The 20499-nt window shown below is 36.3% G+C and overlaps 3 protein-coding genes across 3 annotated transcripts; all 3 read left to right on the plus strand.

The window, feature by feature from the left end:
* Positions 1–421: 421 nt before the first annotated feature.
* LOC142983858 (facilitated trehalose transporter Tret1-like) lies at positions 422–4432 on the plus strand. Its single transcript, XM_076131010.1, has 3 exons — positions 422–469; positions 827–962; positions 1362–4432. The coding sequence occupies exons 1-3, from the start codon at positions 446–448 to the stop codon at positions 2645–2647; spliced, it is 1446 nt and encodes a 481-aa protein (XP_075987125.1). The 5' UTR covers positions 422–445; the 3' UTR covers positions 2648–4432.
* Positions 4433–7505: 3073 nt separating this feature from the next.
* Positions 7506–11334, plus strand: LOC142983878 (facilitated trehalose transporter Tret1-like). Its single transcript, XM_076131052.1, has 3 exons — positions 7506–7595; positions 8159–8294; positions 8703–11334. The coding sequence occupies exons 1-3, from the start codon at positions 7572–7574 to the stop codon at positions 9977–9979; spliced, it is 1437 nt and encodes a 478-aa protein (XP_075987167.1). The 5' UTR covers positions 7506–7571; the 3' UTR covers positions 9980–11334.
* A 1173-nt stretch (positions 11335–12507) lies between these two features.
* LOC142984027 (facilitated trehalose transporter Tret1-like) lies at positions 12508–19294 on the plus strand. The gene is made up of 3 exons (XM_076131332.1): positions 12508–12917; positions 15812–15947; positions 17709–19294. Exons 1-3 carry the CDS (start codon positions 12876–12878, stop codon positions 19040–19042), a joined length of 1512 nt encoding a protein of 503 aa, XP_075987447.1. The 5' UTR covers positions 12508–12875; the 3' UTR covers positions 19043–19294.
* Positions 19295–20499: the final 1205 nt, after the last annotated feature.

A 20499-nucleotide genomic window follows, 5' to 3' on the forward strand; every position in this document is an offset into this window, starting at 1 on the left:
GCGAGGTCTCGGGTTCAATCCTGGGTCTGGCAAAGTACTTTTTGCTAATTTATGTTTTTGGTATATAGTTTGGTAACGTGCCCGGCACATGGCAGTAGACTTGCCCCCAATTACATGGGCCTAAAGTTGTACATGGAGAAACGTGGGTGTATTTCATACATCCTACCTACAACAGGTGTAACAGACGTGAAATTTAGTATTATGTAAATATGAAATATTTTTATCCCGAAATTCTTTACACACGAATGCAGTCACGGGCATGGTTATTAATAGTGAATTATCCGAGTAAAACCTTAAAACAAGCTTTGTATAACATCGACATGTGCCATTATATCACAGAGACAATAAAAGGATATATTTAATCAACACAATAAACTTATGTGTGTCGGTTATCATTTTGTAGAAATTATTCGTATTTATGTGGCCGTGATAACTAGTTGCAACAATGGTGGCGCCTTTTATTAAACAGGTATTTATTTTCCTTAACAATTAAAAACATCAACTCATTAATGTCCCACTACTGGGCGAGGGTTTCCTCCCGCAATGAGGGAGGGGTTAGGACTAGGTTACGACCCAGCTTACCGAGGGATATCTTGTTATTACCCAGGTAACTGGGTTGTGGAGGTCCGATAGGCAGTCACTTCACGTAAAATACTGGTATTTAGTTGCATCGGATGAGACTGGATGGTGACTCCAACATAATAATATATGTAGTTGGAAGAAAGGCTAGGCATTTACGTAAGAATGACTCCGCGTGAAATTAATGCAGTCACTGTTACTTTATTTATGTTACTTTACGTGTACTTAAAATATACTTGTTTCATAGGCATGGGCCGTGTCAGCTGTGCTCTCCAACATGGTGGGCCAGGGTATGCTGCTGAGCTACACCACCAGCCTGATACCAGCACTACAACATCCAGACTCACCGATAAAAGCTGATTTATACACAGCATCTTGGCTTGGTAATTATAATACTTTGTATACTAAAACAATTGCCATGCCTAAGGCCATAGCGTAACCTGTGTAATTTTTTGTTGTAAATAGTAAGCTGTGATTTACCTCCATGCTGGTTTAAATTACACTTTTCAGCAATTTACTCGGTAAAAAGTACATAGAATTTCAGAGTTTTTTAGACATTCAAATATGTAAATAATGCCTAAGAATACTTACAAACAGCTCTTTGAAGTCACAAAGTTCCCATCCTGCATTCTTCATGTATGGTGGATTCAATGTCGAACCCCATATTCCAAGAAGAGCCTTATCCAGTTGTAGGACAGAAACGTCGTACGTTTGATTTTTTCATAAAGAATTACAGGCTGAAGAAACAAGCAATTGGTAAAACAAACTATTGTATTTTTCAGCGTCAGCGTGTGGCTTCGCCGGCATTCCAGGGTTCTTCGTATCATCATTCCTCATGGACGTCTACGGCCGAAGACTGGCACACATCGTCGTGATTCTACCAGGGATTGCCGGCTGGCTGATGGTGTACTTCGCTCAAAACATCCCCATCATCATGACGGGCCGGTTATTGGGAGGCTTCACTGCTGGAGCTACTGTGTCTTTAGGAGCTATAGCTATTGGAGAGTATTCAGAACCGAAATACAGAGGAGTCTTCCTCAATTTGAAGACTGCTTCAGTCTGTCTAGGAGGTATGGTAGTTCACATTCTAAGCCAATATGCCACCTGGAGAAATATAGCCCTATTGGCTTTAATACCTCATGTTTTATCAGTCTTTATTACTATGACTTGGTCTGAAAGTACCGCATGGTTGGCGTCACGAGGAAGATTTGACGAAAGCAAAAAATCCTTCTTCAGGTTAAGAGGGAAAGATGAAGCCTCTAGCAAAGAACTTGAAGAACTTATCAAAGCTCAAATGGAAAGACTGTCTAAACCTAAAGTAGAGAAATCGGCTTCTGACAGAATTAATAATTTCTTCAAGAAATTAATCAGGAAAGATTTTGTGAAACCGTTCTTTATTGTGATAACAAGTTCGACATTGATGGAAGCTAGTGGAAGGCATGTTTTCCAAGCTTATGCTTTGCAGATTATTGGTGAAATTACAGGGAGTAAATCACAATCATTCTACTTCACACTGGCAATAGATTTGATCATCACTTGCAGTGCATTATTTTCTTCATTCTTAGTGAAAATCATGAGAAGACGTACCCTCCTATTTTCTACTGGTTTTTCTGCATTCGCAGTGCTTATGATAGTGTGTACCTACTTAACTTTAGCTGACAATGGTATCATAACCAAGGACTACCCTTGGATTCCAACTGGAATATTCGTGGTGTATTTTATTCTGGCCAATTTGGGATGTACTCCAATACCGCTGGCTTTGCTTGGAGAAGTATTTCCTCTCCCTCATCGAGGAGTTGGGTCTGCTGTAGCTGGAATATGGATGTCATTGGGTGTGATGATTGGACTTCAAATAACTCCATATTTGTTAGTCAATGTAAAAGTGTATGGAACGTTCTTCGTTTTTGGTATGACTATGGGTCTAGCACTTCTGATTTTATTCTTCATTTTGCCGGAAACTAAAGACAGGACCCTTCAAGAGATTGAAGATTATTTCAATTTTGGTAAATTCAGAGATGATGAAAAGGATGAAGATGAAGAAAGTAAGGTGAAAATGATAAAGCAATGAGCGGTTATTGTGGAAAGTGATTTTTGAAGTTTCAAATACCCGGACACTGACACACACAATTTGTTGCCGGGTCTATATTCTGCTTCGCTCAAGTGTTAGTGTAGCGACACATCAGCCGAATATTCGGTGACGAAGGCTTGACGTGACGATAAACGCGTCATTTCGGCTGATGTATCTGAAGTGATTTAAATAACACAGCGAACGTGTCGAACAAAACGATGCGGGGGTGTGTCACTAGACTTAGATACCTTTAATTTTAGGTTTAATCATGGCATATTTTGCTATAAACCCATGGGTGGTTTTTTTTGTGTTGACACCAAATTTCTCCTCTTACCCAGAAGATAGTTCAACAGCCGCAGTATTAGAGGTTTAACTTAACATTATAATATTTGCAAACGCTTAACTTCTCGTGACATAACAAACGCTACAATAGTTCCTTATCTTAATGCTAATAATTGTGTAATATCTTTTAAAGACATCCCGCATTATATTTATCATCTCATGTAAATAAAACATTTGTATATACTAAGTTATCGTAAAATAAATTAAATTAGATCTTTTTAATGATAGAACAATAACCTGTATTCTAGAAGATAAGTAAACCGGTTAAGATTCAAGAGGAATGAGCTATACATATAGTAAATTATCGTAAGAGCGCGTTCCCACTATGTCGTGACGACAAATAATCGTGTAGTTTTAAGTGTCGTGGCTTATATGTTTAAATGGAGGTGTTCACATATAGAACGACACGACTTACTGTTGTCTACGACATTTTTTGCAGTGACGACAGATTATCATGACAGTGGGGACGGCTAGATACGACAGTCACTGTACAATAAAAAATTTTGACGACAAACAATCGTTATAATGGGAACAGCTAGAGACGACGGTCATCCAACGATAAATTAATCGTTACGACATAGTGGGAACGCAAATAATATTGGTAAATCTGATGGTAAAGTGCATATTATTGATGTGAGTCGAATAGACCCATCAGTAGTACAAATTGCTGGGTTCACAATTACGTCAGCATCTTTTCATAAAAAATATTGAATATAATTGATACGACCAATCCTTTTATGAAAAAAAAAATTGTTTACATTTATCTTTAATTGAGTAGATAAGAACCATTATGTTGTAAATATTATCAAGTAATTTTCCTTTCACCTCATAAAACGACTACCTTAATTGTATTGTAATAAAATATTTGTGTCTAGTATAGTAATCGCACAAGATAACCTCATAACAATATGTTAGGTATTTTACTGGGTCAATAGAAAATTATTGTATTTCAATGTATTTTATGAATAGGCTGTATTAATGTACGAACACTAAGACTGTAACTTAAATATATTTGTATTTTAAGATAATATAACTACCTCTTTCTTATGGCCATTTTCAATTTCCTATCTAACCACTGTTTGCTTACTAACGACAACCATTTCTATCGTTACTTCATTAGAAACTATTCGAGAATAGCAATTCCTACCCAAATCAGTAAACAACATTATTGTGACGTAATAAGATAATAATCTATCTGTAAATTTTGACTGAACGTTGACAAATGGCCGCCTTTACACACACGCTCTATCGCGCGTTCTTAGTAGCGTACAGGATTACGCACGGGAAAGCAGCGCGCTCTTCGCTCGCGATTTTCTTCGCGGGCTTGACAGATGAGCGCGGCGCGCGCTCTTTCCTTTCCCCTTGAACACCCTTTACCCGCACGCTCTTTCAGGCGCGATTGTTGTTTCATGCGCGATAGAGCGTGTGTGTGAAGACGGCTAATGGCTTCAAGAACTAAAAATAAAAATTATACGGTATTATTGGTATTTTAATTTCCCGTCTCATCCTCAGAAAGTCTTATGTTTATTTATACATCTCTGCTTAAACCTTTGTGTAAAACAGGCATCATCATTTATAATATTAATATAATATACACATAGCTAGGTGAAGGAAACAAAGCGTGTAAGTGCATAATTTTATAGACTTGTTATTCTACTAAAACTGTTTACAAAAGAATTTGTGATACAAATAAGAACTTAAGTAATTCAATTACTAAGTCTTGAATGAGGTTTTGCACGATTGTTGTTTAGTAGTTCTGACGTTATCAGTCTGCCGGATTATATAAAAAATGATTCAGCAGTTTAATCATACAAGAGACACTTTAATCTTTCACTAGTTGTAATCTGTTTTCTTTCTTCATAAAACTCTTACCCGTATTTTAAAGAAAATATGATAAAAATAATTAGCTAAATTGTCGAGCCGTTTTAAAAAATTGTACATAGCAACATAATTAGCAACTCATTTATATAAAAATAGATTTTTAATCAATAAAAGTAAGTGTGATTTGTCATCGGATTCCCAATTAGTATCATAATAATCCAAGAATTAAGTAGGATTAAGATATTAGGTGCAGTGTCTAGATTTATTAATAAATTGATATACACGTGTAATAATTGCACGTGTGGTTCATTGGTGAGGATACCTCCTTTTTTTACTTTTTTTTAAATACAACTCCCGCACTAAAAATTGCTCTTAGTTAGTTATCTGGTCTGTCCATTTGAGATGAGCTCAGAAATACATATTTTTGTCACCGACAGGAATCAAACTTAAGACAGTCAGCGCGGCATTGATAGTAATTATCAACCGAACCAGTGGGCCTCTATAATTTATCTTCGCTAAAATATAGAGGCCGTGCCCAGCAGTGGGAAATTAGAGATAATAACATTTATCACAATTGCGTTAATGAGATTAGAAACAAGATAACATTCAATACTATAGCAAAAATTATTAAAATGATAATTATAAAAAGGTCAAAGAAAATATCGTGATGAAACCTTGCATGCAAAAAAATGGTTAAATAAATTAATGAGAACATGCAAAGTTCCGCAGTTGCCCAGCGTGGTGAACTCAAGGCCTAACCCCTCCCTAGTTCGGGAGGAAACCCTAGGCCCAGCAGTGGGACAGTAACGGCTTAAAAAAGGAATAAAATAAAATATGACAAGTTGTATGGAAATGAAGGAGTTTGAAGATGTGCAAAATTATTGGAGGTCTATGGCGAGGTGTCTGTCTTCAGCGTATATGTATTATTATAATGTCTCGGGCTCGAATCCTGGGTTGGGCCAAACGGTATTGTCTGAGTTTTTCAGCCAATAATTTTACATAGATCGATTTCTAAACTCCGGGCGGAGTCTCAAATTCATAGACCTCCGAACCTCGGAGAGCACGTAAAGCTCTCTCACTAGTCGTCGGTTATCCGTCCCATCGGGCTATGAGAGCGAAGGAATAGAGAGTGTACCTGTGTATTGTACACTCACTTGGACACTATAAATAAAGTCCTGCACAGTTGGCTGGTAGAACAGGCTACCAAGAGTCTTGTGCACTGTGTCTATGTCCTGCTTGCATTCTGAAAATACATGTATTCAAGCGACACCTTTACATTTTTTATATCCTCCAAACAATATGATGATTAACATGTCCTTGGTTTAACAGATAACACAGGTAATAGACCTTTTGGAAAAACATTGCCTAGACTTAAGCTATTCTAAGGCAATGACATGAGATATAGATAAGATATTTATTACAAAAACTGATTTCTATGTAAAATAATATACCTTTGTAAGCACCATGAAACAAATATAAGCAAATCATCACCAAAATATAGCTACTAAATTATAATTTAATGATATTTCAAAAACTAGTCTTCAAATCTAAATCAAATCAGACTAGAACCTTTATCGGAAGTACAAATTGAAATCATAAAATCAATCTTCCCTATCAACAATTATGACATAACAAACAAAAAAGAAACAGACGAATGTAAAACGCCTCCCTTTTGTTTAAGGCGGTTAAAGATATCGTAAATAGAAAACGTACAAAGGAAAATAAAAAAAAAGTTCATCATTCACATTGAGGCCATCGCACTCATATAAAGTAATAAAGAATAAAGCTATTTAATTACAAAAGGAGTGTCTTAGTTTATCGCGCATTCAAAATAATCCGATAATCCTTAAATCGGTTTTTGTGTAAATAACATAGAGTAGAAAGATACAGTATACCAACCGATGTAATTACATTACAACAAGATATATAAAAAATCACCTGATTAATGTGCCGTGTACCATGTGTTCTAAGTATTTTCATCGGCAAAAAATCAAACTAAAGTACTTTTTTTTTAAACTTTTTTACTCCAGTTCAGTTCTTGAAGTTATGCTAAATCCCCAACTCGCACTTAGCCAGCGTGGTGGATTCAAGGTCTATCCCCTCCTTTATAACGGGAGAAGACCCTTGCCCAGCAGTGGGATTAATTGGTTAATGTATAGGATACGGGAATTAACACGAACACGCATTTTATCTCGAAATGCCTGACGTTTCAAACGTGCAACGCGAGAGAAGGCGCCCATAGCTAGTTGTGCTCACCGGTCTGACAACGATCTGTGGGTGAAGCAACCGTTGGCGCGGTCATTCTATGATGGGTGACCGCATATTGGTATTTGAGCTGCGCGTCTCCGTGCTTCGGAGGGCACGTAAAATGTCGGTCCCGGTTGTTGTCAGTTAAGATAACAGTCGTTAAGCCACGTCAAAGGCCTTCGGGCGGCTTGAACAACTTTGACACTAGGTTGACCACTAACCATACGATAAGAAGAAGAAGAAGAGCGAAGAGTTCAACAGTTATGATTAAGGGGCTATTTTTTGAAGTGAAAGAAGAATTGTATCGCTTGGTCGTACTGATATAACACCTCTGTGACAATCAATAGTCAATTAATCAAAATACGTAAATCAATGCAGGTATTTAATCCTTTAAATATCTGCAATGATACATGTGCTGATAAACCTGGGTGTTATACTGAACAATTACCTATATACTGATATAGTATTAGCCTATTATTGTTCGGTGATAGACAGTGAATGTGTTTGTAGTGATATGGTGTCGCCGTTGTTAAAACAGGTGATTATGTTATCAAATGTCTATTAGAAAATTTGTAATTTAAAATTCTTAGCGCTGAAATTTTCAAAAATGTTTTATTATGTAATAGGATAAGGAATTCTGACAACCAGTCTTAACTGAGGGTATTGTGTTAAAATCCAGGATATCTGGAATGCCCAACGTTTCGACGCAGGTTATATCACTCGAGCTATGGTTAATGTCTTATAATTTAAATTTTACTTAAAAAAGACCAATATGATCGGGGATACTACCCTGCCTTATTTTACCCAAATTGATTAAGCTGTTGTCATGTAAAAGTACGGTAAGTAACCACTTACATATATCAACAATTACAATATTGTATTTAATGTGGAATCTACAAATATTTGTAAAAAATTGTAAGCCCGTATTTGTAAAGTGCTTGGTACAAGGCAATAGGCTACTCCCTGTTACACGACTTATATTGTGAAAGGCGAAATATGAGCTTATCTTTTACACCTATTCCTATACTGTTGGGTTTTTAACAGGCGTGATTTATACATAAATATGAATTATTGCTTTAATTCTTTATTATTCTGTAACAGTCATGGACGGTGTCCGGAGTCCTGCTCAACATGTTGGGACAAGGCATGGTACTCAGCTACCCTTCCTGCATGTTGCCAGCGTTGCTTGCCCCTGACTCTCCCATCAAAATAGATTTGCACACCGCGTCTTGGTTAGGTAAGAAATTATACTTCTTCTGCGTGAATTGGTTTCCCTAGATAAGAAGAAAACGAATTCCCGTTACCCTAAATTTTAATGCAGCTCATAAGCTTTCAGTGAACCGAAATTTCATTTAATTTAGTTATGCAGTTTTTTCGTGAAAGAGTAACAAACATACGTCCATCCATATTTTCAAACTTTCTCATCATAATATTAGTAGAAAGAATTTAGGATTAGTATGATGAGTGGAATATTATAAGCAGCCAGCAGCTGTAATTTGTCAATAAAGTATTTTAATATATAAGACCACCAGTGGACGAAATACCAGCGGGTTACAAGCTCGCATGCCCATCCCTAAGATAAGATAAGATAAGTAAGAAATTATCATAAGCAATGTATTATTAAAGACAGCTTTTTTCTTTTTAGCATCATCAGTGGGATTAGCCAGCATGTTCGGCTTCTTCGTCTCCTCATTCCTGATGGAGTGGTTCGGTCGCCGACTCTCCCATGCTCTCGTCATTCTACCAGGCACGGCTGGCTGGCTGTTCATATACTTTAGCACCAGCATCCCAACTTTGATGACAGGGAGAGTCTTGGGAGGTATCACTGCTGGAGCCACTGTCACGCTAGGAGCCGTTGTCATAGGAGAATACACCAGCCCTGAACATCGAGGCATGTTCCTTAACCTCAAAACTGCAGCTGTCTGTTTAGGAAATACAATAACTCATTTACTTGGCCATTTCGTCCACTGGAAGACCGTCGGTCTATTCGCTTTAGTGCCTCATATATTGGCCTTCATCATAGTTTGCACTTGGCCTGAAAGCCCAGCATGGTTAGCGTCAAAGAGACAGTTTGAAAAAAGTGAAAAGGCTTTCTACTGGTTAAGAGGTTACAGTGGAAAATCTAGGTTAGAGCTCGAAGATATGCTCAAAGCTCAAAAAGAAAGACTGTCAATACAAATTAACCAATCATGCTGCGGAAAGACTAAAGGATTTTTCAGGAAATTTACCCGAAAAGACTTCGTTAAACCAGTTATAATTGTTCTTTTCGGAGCTATTTTGTTGGAGTCATGCGGTAGACATATCTTCCCTGCTTACGCTCCTCAAATCATCGGTGAAATCACTGGAAATAAGACCCAGTCTTTCTATTACACTTTAGCTTTGGATCTGATCATCACAGCGAGTGCCACCTTCTCATCAGGACTTGTGAAAGTGATGAAGCGGAGGACGTTACTCTTCAGTACTGGTTTGGCGTCACTTATCGTGCTTGGAACAGTCTGCAGCTACTTGTATTTAGTAGCTCTTGAAGTCATCCCAAAGACCATGACCTGGATTCCTTTATCACTCTTTGTGGTGTACTTTATTTTAGCCAATTTGGGTTGTACTCCCATTCCATATGCCTTCCTAGGGGAGGTATTTCCATTGGTCCATCGAGGAGCTGGATCCGCTGTATCAGGTATAACATTATCTCTCAGTTTAATGGTAGCTTTAAAGGTCACGCCATATTTGCTAGCTAGTGTCAGTGTTCATGGAACATTTGCGGCTTTCGGAGCAGTAATGGCTGCTTCTCTATTGGGTCTTTATTTCATACTTCCTGAAACCAAGGATAGGACGTTACAGGAAATTGAAGAGTATTTCAATCATGGAGTGTTTCCGGAAAAACGTAATGATACGGAAAGGGAGATGGTTAAAATGATTAGTTAGTTTGTTTAAGAAAATGTTAAGTGGATATTTTAGTTCTTATAGAACTTTTCTTGTGTGTAGATTTTCATTATAAAATATGAGAGAAATGTAAAAATAAAAGGCATTATAAAGTCATTTCAAGTTAGAAGATACAGGTAAAACGTCATAATTTAAAAATATCCAGAACTATAGCGCGATGTTCTAGTGTCGGTAATATCGAGTATCGAGAGTTTGACATTTGAAATGTACCTAAAAACTAGGTTTTTACGGGACCCGTTAGGAGCACTGATTAGGTTTTCATACGTCAATTCGCAGTTGGCTGTAGATTGTTGATAGTGGTAAAACCATACTACAAAACAATTTACGTAAAACCCATTTTTTTACAAAAAAATATAATTGAGTTGCGTTTTAAATTACTTGTTATCAAAGTGACTTCCTGCAGGGATAATAATGTGTTTATTTTACAAAGACTATATGTATAGATCAATGGATAAAGAGATAATAGACGTCTTTGATATTGATACCAAATATCGTAATGCAATCTTTTGGCATGACAACAAATTTTTGAAACAAAGTAATTTGACCTGTGTTAAGATTAGTTATATATGATTATTTATGTGTAAAGAAGGAAACATTAACCTCTTTGACATGTGTACAGTGTACCTGACAGTCGGGTAGAGGTCTCGGGTTCGATTTTGTGTATGTGTTTGTTTAAATTATTATGTCAATAAAATTATTAAAACTGAGAGCATAAACTTCAGTGGCTAGAAAAGTACATTAATTATGAATGGTAAGGAAATAGACTGCCTACTATTGAGCACAGAATTGACCATTAAATAAAATACATGATAATTGTATGAAATTAACTTCGCTGCTGCAACAGTGTTTCCTTTCGCGATATACTTTTAAAACTACTGATAAGTAGGATTTTCTTGCAGGTTCAACCAATACATAGATGATAGATACATAGACAGGTGGTTTATTAATATTTTTGTTGCGTATAAATTATTAAGATTTTGTGTGTATGGACTAAAATATGTCCATAGTTGTTGAATGTAAAGCTCAAAGTTCAACCCTAAGAATATATTTAGTATTAAAACAATTTATTTATTAATAGGCGATAGGCTAGCCCGCTATTACATGGGACTGACATTGTTAATGGCAAAACGCGGGTGTATTTCATACACCTCTGCCTACACGTACTTTCGAGTATTACGGGCGTGAAGGAGTTTTGTATTAAGTCAAATGTCTATTTTTTAATTCGTTTGTACGTAAATGTGTGTTTATCTTTGTAATTAGACTGATACAATCAGTGTAATATAATGTGATATTTTAATATTAGATAAAAATTGATTAAATGTGTGATTTTTAATTAAGATACTGTTGTTATTAACCTTGTCACCAGCTAAACGCATTGGTGGTCGAATGCGCGGCGTATAATCGAAATATTTTACATATCGGTATGAATGAAACGTGAATCGCAAAATAATTTTGAAGATAAAAATAATAAAAATCTGTGAAATAAATAACTATAATTGGACAACTCTCACACAGCCATTTCCAAAGTAAGCAGAGCATTTACAATAGTAACCAAATAACTGATAAACATACTTTTAAATACATGTTTATATAGAAAAATTAACAACTAGGTTCAGAACAGATGGTACTCGGTACCATCTGTATCTCTCATAGGTACTCGTGCTCATCATGCAAATATTTGTCCCGGGTGGGATTCGAACTCGCCACACGCCGTGCTACGGTTATTCCGATTACTGTCCGGTGACCACAACTAGCTACGAGTGTTTAAACATTTTTAATATCAATAACAAATTTAATGACATAATGTATAATAGAATACGGGAATTAACGCGAACACGCATTTTACCTTAAAATGCCTAACGTTTCGGCGCAGGTTGCACTCGCCGTGGTCCCAGGCTGACTCAATCAGTCAGCCTGGGACATATATTATTATAATTACTATTAAGCGTAGCGCCTAGCATAATTATAATAGCAAAGCGCAAAAGAACACTTTCACACCTACAGTTTCCGATATTTACTTACAGGCGTTTAAATAAATAAATAACTAGTTGCACTCACAGGTCGGAAGAATATATATGTGGGTTAAACAACGTTAAGAGCTTAGGTCATTTTACATTTTACAGATGGGTGCCCACTTAACAGAACTTGAACTGAGCGTCTCCGAGCTTGGAAGGCCACGAAAAAGGTCGATCCCGATTGTTGTCAATTAAAATAATAGTCGTTAAGCCATGTCTAAAGCTTTTCTGCACAAAACACCTTTGAGAAATATTTGACTAATAAATCACCGAACGATAAAATATATAAGTACCCAGCATCAATCGGATGTTTAGATCTTTTGCGATCAAAACAAAAGCGTTTAAATGGTCTCAATCATCTTAATGAACAATTATTAACACTCGCCCTATGACGTCACTGAGTACTTACACGCGAATCAAACCGCCATAGCGAAGCATATGACAAGCTGGTCTAAGAATAAAATATAGACAAGGACGGTAGTACTTCCCAATAGATTTCAGTTGTACCAATGTGTACAAAGCATACGTATCGAAAATAAACATCAGCGACCGACGCGCACGTGAACATTAAAAACAAAATTATACCACTATCTTCAAAATTTATAAACCAAATTTAATAAAATTTATACCATATTATAGCTTATAAAACAAGCTTTTATTCTGTGTAAGTTTCATCGAAATCGGTAGTTTAGTTTTTGAGTTATGATCAAATAAACACGCGGCTGTTTGGTGAATTTGTTATCAATGTATCGAGAATCGCAGAGGTTACGCTCGTTATCATCGTGGTATAAACATTAAATGTGTTTTAAGTGCTGTCGAGTACACTTGTGTTTAAATGGAACTCTTCTGTGGACTGTGGGAAAATGGCCGAACGAAAGTCATGGGTTACACCTTTCATGAAACAGGTAAATTTAGTTTATATCTTACTAATATTATAATTGCAAAAGTTTTGGATGAATGAATGTATGTTTGTTATTCCTTCAGGGCTTTTTACCCTGTGAAATCTAGACGCGAGGGAAGTTGCGGCTAAAAGCTAGTTTTATTGTAAATCTAAAAGTTTTGATGGTTGTTTAAAAGTCTTGGTATTATGGTGGTCTTATTGTGATAATGGTAGAGCTTTTTACATTACCGTTTTTTCAGCAATATATATTTTTCTGGTCCATTTAAACTACTGATGAATAGTAAGTACTATTACTGAAAGATAAGCCTAATGCATAGCAAAAGCTTCCGGGTCGTCGAATTACTTTACCACGGTACCTTCAGGTCATATTTTTCAATCATTTTCGTTTAACAAATGTTTACTAAACTAAAGTGCAGTCGGTTAAAGTAATTAGATAATGTGTTCCTAATCCTACTTTAATTATAAATAGGATACAAATGAAGAATATTTTGAATTATAAAAGCAGCAGTATTGAATAAATGTTTTGAAATTATACTCATCTTAAATAACAATATCATAAATGTGAATGGATGGTTTTTACAAAAAAAATATTGCATGCTCTTGTTTTAAAGTTTTTTACATAAGTCCATTTGAAAACTGTCACTTTGGGTTGCCGAAGATTCGTACTAGCCAAGTATAAAACCTCTGCCGGACATAATCACACTTAATAGGAAAGTATATCTGTAATGTTATCACGACTAAAACAATGAAATGCTTTTAATGATATTAAGCCTGGAAATGGTTGAAAATTCGTATTAAATATTCGTAGCTGAGTAAATCAGCAATTATCATATATGCGAACAAACTCGCAGGCATAGTTTATAGTAGCCTAGGTAAGGTTAACATTATAAATATAATATATCTTGTAACTTGAATAGTTCTTATCCCGGGAAATCTTTCAAAGTCACGGCAGTATATAAATAGTTATATATTACACAAACGCCAGCCATATTGTGAAATAATTGAAATCGATTAGTTTCAAGTATTTTGCACTCATCCAACTATGTATAACTTTTGAATAGGTACTCAGATTTTCTATCGATACTCCTATCTTCCAGGGTCAAGCATGTTTTTTAAAGATAAGTTACTCTTTCCCTATGTATTGCGTTGTGGAGATTTTAACAAACATACAAAAAACCTCCCACGCAAGTGGTCGCAGGTTCGAACCCGAGGCAACACACCAATGACTTTTCGAAGTTATGTGGGTATTAGAAATAATTACCTATCACATGCTCCAACGGTGAAGGAAAACATCGTGAGGAACCTTGCATGTCTAAAATTTGTTTAATACATTTATTGAGGGCATGCAAAGTCCCCAACCCGCACTTGGCCAGCGTGGTGGACTCAAGGCCTAAACCCTCCCTCATTAGGGGAGGAGACCCTTGCCCAGCAGTGGAACAGTAATGGGTTAAATTTATTATTATTATTATTATACAAAAAACGAATACAAATTAGTATGTTCCACTAATATTTGATGGGTAAGGAAATCGAACCCACAACACTACTTGCAGTGGTAGTAAGGTGACTACCTTAACAGCCTTGAACATCATGAATAGCTTAAAATTCGCAGTACGGGAGTTGTCTTTTAAAAAGAAAAATGTATTTAACCCATGTAACTCATTACTTTCCCACTGCTGGGCAAAGGTTACCTCACGAAATGAGAGACGGATTATTGCGTCCATCAAGCTGGTCAAACTCGGGTACGGGGAATTTACATTCCTACAAAAACCGTGGTAACAATTTATCACCTCAAAGCTTTCCTTCTCGTTAGAACAAGTGTAATTTTTATTTTTATTAATATTCTTTTTATTGCTAACACACATATAATTTCGAAAAATCATTGGTGTTGCCTTGGGATCGAACCCTCGACTTCTCGACTATCACCACAATCATACAAATCAATAAAGACTTATGCACTTCACCCATATCGGGGAAAAAGTCTGTTCGCATTATAGTATTTATGAAATTGTAATAAAATCTCTTTGGCATCAAGTATCACAAATGAGTACACGGTTCATTAGGTTTCTTTCAGTGAGCTCGTGAGGTACCCAAATATCGAGCTTTTTTGTGTAGAGAAAAGATTTTACTGCAAGTTCATACATACTTTAATGTGAAAAGACTTTTTCCCCGACCTAATATTTTGTCCTGGGATTTGAACCCACTACACTCGTTCACCTAGTAGTTATAGAGCACTAAGGTGATCGCATATTATTACACCTAACTGTGAAATGAAGATACAATTACTGCAAGTCACATACCTACATACCTAATAGTACATGATCTAATCGATTCATATTTGCACTCGTGCTAGTGTCCTTCGCTACCAATAAGACAATCCGTGCTAAAATTATAACTGAGTAATCTGAAACGTCTACCTATTTACCTATGATTTCGTGGCTCGGTTTAAATGAATAATACTGAAAAGCTAAACGTATGTTAAACGCAATGAAAATGAGGTGAGAAGCCGATTGTTTAAAAAGTTCATGAAGTTTTTTGGAAGACGGATAAAAACCCGGAAACTAATATTGCCTAGTATTTCCACAAGCCGCAGGTTTAAGCTAGTTTATATATATTTTTAGTTTAAACGAACCACGGATTGTGTTTGCTTGGAATTCGGTAAAGAATTACACCGGTGGTCACTGGTTAGATTTTGTTTTTATTATAGCAGCTAAAGAAATACACCACTTGTGACGATCCCAACATGGTGACAGGCAGACGGAAAGCCAAATTCTAGTACTTCGATCTCTCTCTTTTGGTTAAGGAACTCCAAAAAAACTTTAATACAATTCTACTCTTGTCCAAGAATCATTGTCTGGAGTAAAAGAGACAGTAATGGAGTCTTTTTCATAATATTTTCAGTGTTTCGTGACCGCTGGAGTGTCGCTGAACATGGCAGGTTCCGGTCTGGTGATAGGCTTCACTTCCTCGCTGCTGCAGCAACTGCGTGCTCCTGACTCCAACATACCCATTGATGATGACTCAGGATCCTGGATAGGTTAGTATCTGTTTTTACAAAGCCCTTATTTATTCATCGAAATTTCAATTGAATTATATTATTTGTGATACGTTATTAAAGTGATTTTATGACAATGTATCAATTTGTAATAATCAGTATGTTCTACCAATTGGTGTACAAATAATTATGTAATTTTATTAAACAGCGTTAGGTTAGTAGTCTTCCTCAAAAAAAAAAAAGTAACTGAAGCCCGAAAGGCTTTTGACATGGCTCACCCGCCGTGAATTGACCTCGACTAAATCTTTCTTACTAAATATATTTGTCACTTATTTAAAAAAAGCTTTGGATAAAGGAAAAGGATAGAAAAGGCTCAAACAGTATAATAAAAAGAATAAAATTGCCATCGCGATCGACGCTTCCAGGGACTGATATCGCAAAATTGGTCCATTTGTTTTGGAGCTACGATTCAAAAGACAGCGTTGTCACATCAAACTTATAACATAATTAGGGGTCAAAAATCAGCATTAAAACCATAAGGCATCTCTTACATGCGCAAGATAATTTGCCATGATTACAAAGGCGTCCATGTTCCCAAATCATGTCCATAACAAAAAGATAATATTTTCAGGTCAAGTTTGTTTACGATATCGTTCAAGGTCAGAGCAATTGTCACCTTTATTACAAGGTCATAAGGTCATCGTAGAATACGCATAAGTGACGTCGAATCATTGATAACTAGTCTGCTTTGTGAATCAATAAACGATATAAATATACGCGAGTTACGATCAAGTTAAGTAATAATTGGCGCGGACAGTTCCGATATGGGTGGTTGTTATATTTGAGCTTTGTGTGTTTCTAGGTAGATTAATAACTAATTAGTCCTATTTTCAATGATGTGATAATAATAATGTCTTCCCGGCCGATATTCGGCGGCCAGTATTATTGAAACCGACCAACGGTGCATAGTGGCCAAGTATGTGCACAATACACAAGTATACTCTCTGTTCCCTCACGCACAAACTAACTTTGGTTCATCCCAGGATTCAAACCCAAGGCGGAGAGAAGTAGTCGCACAAACTACAGACCGTGCCACAGAGAGATAGTGACATTATTGTGATAACAGTCGTTAAAGCAATGTTCATAACTCTAACTACTATATTGAGGAAAAAAAAATGTCTGCCGGGTCAATTAATAACTATTAATAAACTTGCAATTCATGGCTTATCAGAAACACACCCATGTAACTGATATCGTAAATATTACGAAATAGTTCACAATTATTTTGCAACATCGGTTCCCGAAATTAAAAACCTCATACAAATTGACATACATAATATCAGACCTAGCATACCCAAAGGTAGCCGAAGGTGTATAAAATACGCCCACGTTTCTTCATTGATAATGTTAGTCCCATGTAATAGAAGGCAAGCCTATTGTCATTATGCCGAGCACGAAGACTCCAGGCTACTGTTGAGGAATACTCTAATATAAATAAAAAAATACTAATAGTATTTTGCACGACTCGGAAATCGATCCCAAGACTCAGAATTAGCAGTCGGGTACACTTCCAACTTAGCCACAGATGCAGACTTCACATTTCTTTTCAAAAAAGTTCCTAGTTTAAGTTTCCTAACTAAATGGTCGGAAGACTGCAATTAACGACGCAATTGAAAGATCATAAAATATTATAGTTTTGAACGGAAGATTACATTCCTAATTTGATAAAAGAAGCCTAAATATTAAGATACTGTAGTTTTTCGGCATATTTGAAAACTAATTTGTTTTTTATTTTTATTTCAGCCGCAATGCCCGGTATCTCCCTAGTCATCGGGAACTTTCTCGCACCACCGACGATGTCGAAATATGGAAGAAAGATAGCCAACCTGGTGACCATCGTACCTCTCATCGCGGGCTGGGCTATGATCTTCTTCGCCAAAAGCATCACCATGCTCCTCCTGGCCAGATTTGTTCAAGGACTCTGCATGGGCATGTGTACCATGCTGGGATCTGTGCTAATAGGAGAATACACCAGCCCGAAGAATAGAGGAGTGTTTTTAATGACAATATCTTTGTCTATAGCAGTCGCTGTCTTATCAGTCCATCTCTCAGGAGCCTTCCTCTCCTGGCAGAATACTTCCTTGATCTGTGGCCTAGTGGCTGTAGTAGACTTGTTTATTGTACTTTACTCTCCTGAATCACCAAGCTGGTATGCTGGCAAAGGCAGGTACGAAGCCTGCAAACAATCCTTTCGATGGCTAAGAGGCGACACAGAAGAAGACGAATTAAAGAAAATGATCGAAGCAGCAATGGTTCTGAAAGAAGCAAAACTGAGTACACAGAAACCTAAGTCTTTAGTTAAGAAAATAAGAAATATGATACAATATTTTGGTATAACGATAAGAAAGAAGGAGTTTTGTAAACCTATAATTATAATGATGCATGTTTACATGTTGGGACAATGGAGTGGGATTAATATGCTGGTGGCGTTCCCGATAGATTTGCTGCACAGAATGCTGGGGCCCGACTGCAATGTACCTCTCATCATGTTTACTATAGACATTCATAGAATAATAGCTAATACGTGTGCATTATACGTGATACAGAAAGTGAAAAGACGAACGATATTGAGGGTCACCGTGTGCTTAAATATTCTGGCAATATTAGCGTGTGCCGCGTACTGTTATGCTAAAGTACATGGTATGATACATTCAGAAGAACGTATTCTAGGTATATCTTTGATTCACATACATATGTTCTCCGTGGCAACTGGTTCTTTGCCTTTGTGCTTCATAATAGCTGGTGAAGTATTTCCTTTGGAGTACAGAGGCTTAGCCGGAGGGATCAGCGTGTTCTTTTATTCAGCAAATTTATTCACGACCGTCAAAACATTACCGTTGCTATTAAGCTCAGTGGATTTGTATGGAACTTATGGACTGTACAGTGGTATTTTAGTGTATAGTTTAGTTATAGTGTGGATGTTGTTGCCAGAGACGAAAGATAGGACGTTGCAGGATATTGAGGATGAGTTCCGAGGTAGACCGTTGTCTCCTGAAGAGATGAAGTCGGTTCAGTCATTGACTTCTTGGAAGGCGTACACCACTGACAGAAGATGCAGTGGTCCTGTTGCTATATAAGAAAAAAAATGATTATAAAAATGTGAGATTTTGGAGATGCTCAAAATTCTAAATTATGTGAAATTGTATGTACTTTGATTTTTGTATTAGCAACACGACGATCGCTTATCATTAGTTTTTATTCCGCCTTAAGATGTAAGAAACATGGAATGAAAATTAGAATAATCTATTTAATTCGTGTCTGTATATTAAATAAATTCACATGCACGGATAAAATGTACCTTATGTATTGAATAATGAACTTAGTGTAAATGCAAGAATGCGAATAAATTATTCTGAGTTAGTGTTCTTACTTATTTCTTCAAACTTTTGTCAACAAAGCGTACTCCTGTCCATCATTTCTTTAGTCGCATCCAGATTGCTGTAGGTTTAATATAAATTCAAAACTAACACATTAAAGACAAGGCCAAGTGCGAATAAGGGCTCTACTATCTTTGAAGAATATTTATGGAATTTTCAAACATGATAAGTTTTATTCTTTCACTGTTAAATAAGGTTTTTTTACATACGCATGATCGTAATGTAATTGGTGACTAGCCTAGGTTTAGAATCCTCGACAACCTATAGGGGAAGATAAATGTTTATACTGTTCGAATAGCTCTTGTTTTATTTAATACTTTATCGTCAATGTCATTTTTCAACAAATTGCTTGGAAAATAAATACAGGCGTTAAGCAACATTAAAACCAGATTTCAATAACCTATCGTCAATAAGCGTAGATCAATCTTATGTTTCTTTAACACAGACCAAGTTAACGATAAGCAAACTAAGGTTACAAATTCACCGTAGCAAAATTAACTGTTTTACACCAAAATATAGAGGTAGAACTAAGTTTTTCACGCTATTGGTCGGTTCATGGTTAAATCGACAACTACCACAGGTTAATACAGGCCGATTAAATATGGCGATAATTTATGAAAAGTCTAAAAAATATATATAGTGTTACTTATGCCCGGTTTCTGAGGCACATTTAGCGGTAGTTTATCTATTCAAACTGTTCTTTCTATATGAGTTTAAACGCTATTGAATAGATAAACCGCTAAATGTACCTCTGAAACTGGGGGTTAGATTTTATAGAAGCGGAATACAATAGATATTTTTTAGAATTGCAATAGAATCAATCTAGTAAAAATCGCTAAAAGACTTGTGAGATACAGACAAATAGACAGCCCGTGATAAAATCAATGAATAATAAAATAATTCTAATAGTTGAACATTAGGCAGGCTACACGTCGCAGACTTTTATCTGCGACATGTAGCCTGGAACAAAAAGGAATTATGTTAAACTCTACTCATACTAATACTCAAAACTCATACTTACAAAAAAATCATTATTGAATAGATGGTAGTTAATCTATTCAATAACGATTTTTTGCTAAATGTACTCAGAAACCGGGGGTAAATAGTATAAAGCAAAGCTTCCCGTGTCTGTCCGTATGTCTGTATGTATGCATGCT

The sequence above is a fragment of the Anticarsia gemmatalis genome, chromosome 25, assembly GCF_050436995.1.
Source record: "Anticarsia gemmatalis isolate Benzon Research Colony breed Stoneville strain chromosome 25, ilAntGemm2 primary, whole genome shotgun sequence".
Lineage (NCBI taxonomy): Eukaryota > Metazoa > Arthropoda > Insecta > Lepidoptera > Erebidae > Anticarsia > Anticarsia gemmatalis.

Bases quoted from the DNA above. Each gene is read 5' to 3' on its own strand.
- LOC142983858 (XM_076131010.1), top strand. From the start codon at position 446: ATGGTGGCGCCTTTTATTAAACAG. The intron at 470-826 runs GTATTTATTTTC...CTTGTTTCATAG, and splicing joins TGGCGCCTTTTATTAAACAG to GCATGGGCCGTGTCAGCTGT. The intron at 963-1,361 runs GTAATTATAATA...TGTATTTTTCAG, and splicing joins ATACACAGCATCTTGGCTTG to CGTCAGCGTGTGGCTTCGCC.
- LOC142983878 (XM_076131052.1), top strand. From the start codon at position 7,572: ATGGTGTCGCCGTTGTTAAAACAG. The intron at 7,596-8,158 runs GTGATTATGTTA...ATTCTGTAACAG, and splicing joins TGTCGCCGTTGTTAAAACAG to TCATGGACGGTGTCCGGAGT. The intron at 8,295-8,702 runs GTAAGAAATTAT...TTTTCTTTTTAG, and splicing joins GCACACCGCGTCTTGGTTAG to CATCATCAGTGGGATTAGCC.
- LOC142984027 (XM_076131332.1), top strand. From the start codon at position 12,876: ATGGCCGAACGAAAGTCATGGGTTACACCTTTCATGAAACAG. The intron at 12,918-15,811 runs GTAAATTTAGTT...TAATATTTTCAG, and splicing joins TTACACCTTTCATGAAACAG to TGTTTCGTGACCGCTGGAGT. The intron at 15,948-17,708 runs GTTAGTATCTGT...TTTTTATTTCAG, and splicing joins TGACTCAGGATCCTGGATAG to CCGCAATGCCCGGTATCTCC.